Source organism: Macaca nemestrina, chromosome 20 (assembly GCF_043159975.1).
Source record: "Macaca nemestrina isolate mMacNem1 chromosome 20, mMacNem.hap1, whole genome shotgun sequence".
Lineage (NCBI taxonomy): Eukaryota > Metazoa > Chordata > Mammalia > Primates > Cercopithecidae > Macaca > Macaca nemestrina.
In genome coordinates this window covers 65,584,627-65,590,869 of record NC_092144.1, presented here as the reverse complement: position 1 = coordinate 65,590,869, position 6,243 = coordinate 65,584,627, and the positions used below count along the sequence as shown (strand labels likewise).

The 6,243-nt window shown below is 62.7% G+C and overlaps 1 protein-coding gene across 1 annotated transcript in view; it reads right to left on the bottom strand.

The window, feature by feature from the left end:
* LOC105488178 (lysine methyltransferase 5C) overlaps positions 1–3,196 on the bottom strand; it is a 6,009-nt gene extending 2,813 nt beyond the window's left edge. The window contains 5 exon segments of the mRNA XM_071087898.1: positions 636–655; positions 789–952; positions 1,766–1,875; positions 2,238–2,403; positions 2,572–3,196. Coding sequence (XP_070943999.1) covers positions 636–655; positions 789–952; positions 1,766–1,875; positions 2,238–2,403; positions 2,572–2,681 — 570 coding nt within the window. The 5' untranslated portion in view covers positions 2,682–3,196.
* Between the last annotated feature and the right edge of the window lie 3,047 nt (positions 3,197–6,243).

The following is a 6,243-nucleotide window of genomic DNA, read 5'->3' as shown; positions in this document are numbered from 1 at the left end:
TCTCCCACCACAGGGCCCTGCCTCACTGCCACACTCCCTGCCCAAATTGGCACAGCTCCCAGCTCAGTTTTCAGAGAAGAAAGATGGCCAGCAGCTGGCAACCAGGGTTCCAGCGCAACTGCACAAACAGCCAGGCAACACTGGCCAAGCTGGAGCCCCTTTCTCCTTTTTGGTAGCCTTGTGACCAGATACCCACTCTGCTCCTTCCAGGACCCGTGGGAAGCCGTGGAGACAGGGGGCAGCATTTGGCTCTTTTTTTATTTTTATTTTTGAGACAGAGTCTCGCTCTGTGGCCCAGGCTGGAGTGCAAGGGCGCGATCTCGGCTCACTGCAAGCTCCGCCTCCCGGGTTCATGCCATTCTCCTGCCTCAGCCTCCCGAGTAGCTGGGACTACAGGTGCCCGCCACCATGCCCGGCTAATTTTTTGTATTTTTAGTAGAGATGGGGTTTCACCATGGTCTCGATTTCCTGACCTCATGATCTGCCTGCCTCGGCCTCCCAAAGTGCTGGGATTACAGGCGTGAGATACCACGCCCGGCCAGCATTTGGCTCTTTACTGACCAAAAACCCTTTCCCCAGGCCACAGGCACCCTTTCTTCCCACGTGACCACTCCTCCCGAGTCCCAGGGCCTTACCTTGCAGTTGGGTTTGCAGTCTGGAGCCAGTCGGGGCAGGAGAGAGAAGAGAGGTGGGTGAGCTCAGAGCTCAGTCGCCAAACCCTCCCACTACATCCCTCCAGCTCCACCTAGTCCCATCCCATCCCGCCCACCCACCTGCCTGACCCTCACCATGGTTGATGAAGGCGGCTGGGCCCAGCCACAGCTGAGCACTTCGCTTGCGGGTTGAGTACATGATGCTGAAGTCATTCTCACCAGCCCTCAGCAGCCCCTCATCCGCCTCCCGCAGCTCTGCGATGCAGCCCACCAGCAGCTCCAGCTTCTCATTCTTTTTCCTGCCAAGAGGCCAGGGGGCGGGGCTGTGGGCAATGCCTGGCCTCCTGCAGGTGCTCAGGGGACTCGGGCCTCGGGCACAGAGGCACCCAGGGAGCAGGGACTCCTGTGCACTGGTGCTGGCTACTGGCGATCCGTCTTCCAGATCTTCCTCTTCCCCTCCCACCTGGGTGGGCTTCCCTGCTCCAACCTCACAGGACCCTTCTGCTGAAAGCCTTCAGGACAGCACACACACAGCAGATACAGCCCCCATTCTCTCCCCTCACTCTCATAGCACCTCCTGCTCCCAATTCCCTCCTGTCTGGACTCCCCGCTACTCGCCCCACCAGACCCTCAGGCTGGTGCTTCCCCTCTCAGTGTGAGCCTCGCCCTGGGAGCACTTGCTCATTCCTCGCAGCTCCCCTGCAGCGTGTACCAGCCGGGACCAGCGACTGCATGTTGACTTGTCTGCCACCCGCCTCCTCACCAGACTGTGAACCCCGCAGGGGCAGGGTCTCCTCACTGCACTCAGGGGTGTTTAACATGTGGTGGGGGCTCAGGTCACGATGAGGTAAGGACAACGCACCCCTAAGCAGAAGCCTAGTTCTTTCCTGGAAGCCCCAGGAACCCTGGGGTCACATCTGGGCTCTCCCGCTCCAGCAGCACCCTGGTAGCCACAAAGGGGTTCCAGGATTAGCCCCACTACCTTCCTAGGATGCCCGGAGGACCAGGCACCTCTCTTTTCCCCGGTTGGCCAGTCCATGAACAGAGGGTCTCTCATCCCCTCTGAGCCCTGTCTCTTCCAAGGAGGCCCGGAGGGAGTCCTGCCCTCTTACCAAGCACGAGTGGACACGATCTTGGCCCCGTTGGTCTCCATGGAGTAGCGCGTGCAGGGCAGGATGGTAAAGCCACTTTCCGGCAGGAAGGCACGGAGGTAGCGATAGACCTGGTGAGGGTGAGGGTGGGGGTGAGGAGGTGGGGCAGGCGCATCTTTGGCCCTCTCTCTCCAGGAATCTAGGCCTGCTCTGCCACTGACTCACTGTGTGGTCTCGGGGGCCTCGTGTTCCCTCTCGGGGCCTCAGTTTCCTCATCCGTCAAATGAAGAGGTTGGAGTACATCTCAGAGGGCCCCCCCCAACTCTCCTCTCCTAGGATTCTCTGAGCCTTGCCTCAGATGGTCCCAAGGGCTAGGAAGTCAGGGGGCCCCAGGGGCTGCGCTGAGGGACTCTAGAGCGTCTGCCAGGCAGGACCAAGCCCGGTGAGCAGGGAGGACACGCGGTGAGGACGGGGGAGGGGAGGGCGCCCTCACGTGGGTCTTGAGGGCAGCCTCCTGCCGCGGGCCCCGGCTCTGGAAGTAGTGGGCCGTCCAGCCTCCCAGCGTCAGGGCCCGGTACGCAGCCTCCAGGTCCCGCTGCCTCAGGAAAGTTTCCAGCGCTGAGCGCAGGTGCTGCTGTCGCCGCAGTGGGGGCACAGGGCTGGGGGAGAGGGCATGCCTGGGTCCCAGGGCCTTCCCGGGCCCCGGCCCCAACCCCCACTTGGAGCTGAGGGGAGGACCAGGCTGAGGAGAGGGCTGAGGGGCGGCAGTGGTGCAAGGGGAGGGGTCCTGACCGCTCGGGCCCGCCCTCGCCCCCAGGCCGCCTCACCTGACGTTCATCTTATGGGTGCGGAAACCGAGGTAGGGGTCCAGGACGAGGCTGGTGGCCAGGTCGTCGTTCTCGCACAGTTCTCGTGCTGTCACTCTGTCCGGCCCCATGGTGCCCTGCGGACCATGCTGCCTCTGTTAGAGAGCAGGAACAAGTGAGGGCAAGGCAGGCGCAGGGAGCCTGGCGTGGTGCTGACTCCACTCCTGAGCTACTCAGAAGCCGTGGGGGATGCTGGCGAGCCCCACAATCTCATCTGCAAAATGGGGAGAAAAGCAGTGCAGACTTCACCGGGCTGCTGGCGAAGATGGAACGCAACAAGTACTTCTGAGAGTAGGGAAACCCCAGAGCCATGTCAGCCATCACCTTAGCATCTCTATCCCCTCTTGCTCTGCAGGGCAGACGCAGGCCCCCGTAAACACACAACCCCACGTGCACACGCACACGGGCACCAGGCACACCCATGCACATTCAGACTGACACACGCAGATGCCCCTGCCCATGTGCAGAGACCCCCCCACACACCCATCTCTGTGGGCCCAGGGAAGGCTGACTGACTGGCAGCCGGGATCACCCTAAAGGCTTAGCAAGGTGGGGAGCCGCTTCACCTCTAGCCCTCAAGGAGGAAAAGTCAAAGCTTCCCGCCAGCCCGAGTCCCGCCCTCCACCCCCACCACGACCCAGCCTCGGTCTCCACCCCCTGCCTCCCCGGCAGCCTTCGGGAGTGGTCAGGAGGCTCCGGGTGAAGCCCCAGGCAGCCTGGAGGCGGGTGAGGGGAGGGAGGGCAGGGGAGGGATCCCAGCACCTGCTCCCTCTCCAAGGATTCCAGGGGAGGGGGGCTCAGAGGACAAAAGCAGGGGTGGGGTGGGGAGCAAAGGAAGACTATGGGGAGGCAGCACAGGTCAACATTTACAAAAACATGTTTTTAAAGCGGAGCCAGGAGAGAATGGAGAGATGAAAGAAACCACCCAAACCCCTAACCCGGACGGAGGCCAGCCTCGTCCCGGCACCAGAGCACCCCAGGCTCATCTGCGCCCGGGAGTGGAGGAGAAGGAGCGGGAGCTGCAGAGACGGCTGTAGAGGGGTCGGGGACAGACTGGGAGACTGCAGAAGAGAAAGAGGGGGCGCTGCGGGAGGGCGCCAGGGACGGCGGGGAAGCTGGAGAGGGGACTGGGGGCAAGGACAGAAACGCACAGCGGTGGGCACGGCAGGAGGCCATGCGGGGCAGAAGGCTGCAGCCGGGCCTGGGGGCGCTCAGAGGGGTGTGAGGAAGGGAAGGGGGTGCCAGGGAGGGCAGAGTGCGGGGAAAGGCCTAGGGACCCAGGGAGGAGCCAGACGGGAGACCTGGGTGGGGGGGCGACCCAGGGACGGTGGAGAAGATCCTGGGTGTCCAGTGAGTGAGGGGCCTGAGAGGGCCGACAGGGGCCTAGGGATCCAGACGGGGCTTGGTGGGGTCCTGGGGAATCCAGGAAAGGGAGACCCTAGGGAAGGGCCTGGGGGCCCAGGGAGGGGCCTGGGTGGGCGGTGAGAGCCCAGGGCAAGGGACCTGGAGGGTCAGAGGCCAACCTCAGGGTCCAGGGAGAGCCAGGAGAGGGGGAGAGGGGTTAGAGAGAGGTTCTAGGGCACAGAGAGACCTAGAGGGTCCAGGAGGAAGCCTGGAGGGTGAGAGGAGGTCAGGGATTGGCCCTGGGGGTGCAGGGAGGGCCCAGGGGTGAGAGAGGGGTCAGGGAGAGGCCCTGAGGGTGCAGGAAGAGGCCTAGGGGTGCAGGGAGAAGCCTGGAGGGTGAGGTCAGGGAAAGGCCCTGGGGGGTGCAGGAGGAGGCCTGGGGGTGCAGGGAGAGGCCTGGAGAGTGACAGGAGGTCAGGGAGAGGCCCTGAGGATGCAGGGAGGGCTGTGGACGTAAGAAGGGGGTCAGGGCCCGGGTGAGGAAGCACAGGAAGGAGGCTGCGGTGCCGCGAAGCCCGAGGCCCGGCGAGGGGCCGGGAGACGTGGGTGCCTGGACACGAGGAGGGGCCGGGCGGGGTGGGGGGCAGTCGGGGCAGGGGGCGACTGGGAGCCAAGGCGGCGCGGGGCTGGGGCCGTGAAGGGGCTCAGAGATCGGGCCCCGCGCCGCCCCTCACCCGCTTCTCCTCCTCCTCCTCCTCCTCCTCCTCCTCAGGCGCCCGCGCCGCCGCCGCCAACACCTCCCACTGCCTCCTTCAGCTCTCGTCAAACACTGTCGCCGCACCTCCCATCTGTTCGCCGGGCCCGCCCCGCCAAGGCCACTGAAGTTTCTATTGGTCACGGCTACCGCCACTCCTCCGTTGCTACGAAGCTCCGGCGCTCCCATTGGTCAAGCCCCACTCTTTCCCCGCCCGGTCCTCCTCAGTACCCAGATAAAATCCCGCCACGCCCCCGCCGCCGTCAAGCGCCGCGAACTGTTGTCAGTGGTTGACATCGCTGTCCCTCAGTCTCTCTCATAGCGACTTGTCCCGCCTCCTCTCCCACTGCGGCCTGAAATCGACGCACTCATTGGCCGAAAGCGCAGTCGCTCCGGGCGAAACTCGGGTTGGGTCGGGTTATTCAGGTCCAAGTGGAAAGAGGGCGGGCTCTGCCAGCACCAGCAGTCGTATATGACTGGCTGGCCTTGGGACAGCTCCTCTTTCCATTGGGTAAGGCATCCGTCCATCACCATAGAGTTGCGGCCTCCCTATTCTCTTTCTCCGAAGAGAGCTTCAGCCGCAGGAGGGAGAAAGCCGGAGCCGGCGGGAGGAAGGCGGTGACTGTGCGCGCACCGCCATCCCTCTCCCCTCCCGCGCCGCGAAGCCTGCGGTTACTAAGGCGACGAAACTTTATTGACAGCTCTGCCTGGCTACAAAGGGCTCTTCAGTCTCTCTCCCTCCCAGACCACTGTCTCTCTCCCTCCCTCCCCGTTTACACCGCTGCGTTTCGGGAGTATCCACAGCCACTCTGTGGGACCTTCCCGCGATATGAACGGGGTCGGATGGAGGGGAGGCTGAGGGAGGAGCGGGGGCTTTTGAGACAAGCCCTGACTCCTGGGGCGCTCCCCTGGGGCACCCCCTAATTGGGATCACCCCCTACCTCAATCCTGCAGGCAAACGTAACTAACAATTCATCATAATTACGCCCAGAATAATAAGCTCCGCACTCAGAACAGGCGGTCTTTGTTTGCTTGTTTGTTTCGCCACAGCCATCCTTCGCTTAACGACACTGATACCATCTGGGCAGTGTGTGTTCAGGCGATGTCGTCATCCTGCCAACATCCTAGAGCAACATCACTCACACCTACGTGGCAGGGCTGCGGGCACCTGGGCTGTAAGGTGGCCGGCGGCTCCTGGGCCACACAGCTGTGCGGCAAGTTACTGTCCGATAACACAATGTAGGCGCTTGTGTGTCTACTCATAGAAAAAGTACCGTAAGAATTCGGTATTACAATTTTGTAGGATCACTGTCAGACATGCGGTTCACCTGTATAGCTATAAATAGTGGGCCCTTAAAACAATGCATGGCACAGAGTAGGTGCTGTTTTTGGGGTGTGTGTGTGTGTTTGAGACAGAGTATTGCTCTCTTGCCCAGGCTGGAGTGCAGTGGAGTGATCTCGGCTCACTGCAGCCTCCGCTTCGGCATGCGCTACCACACCCGGCTGATTTTGTTTTAGACGGAGTTCCCGCTTGT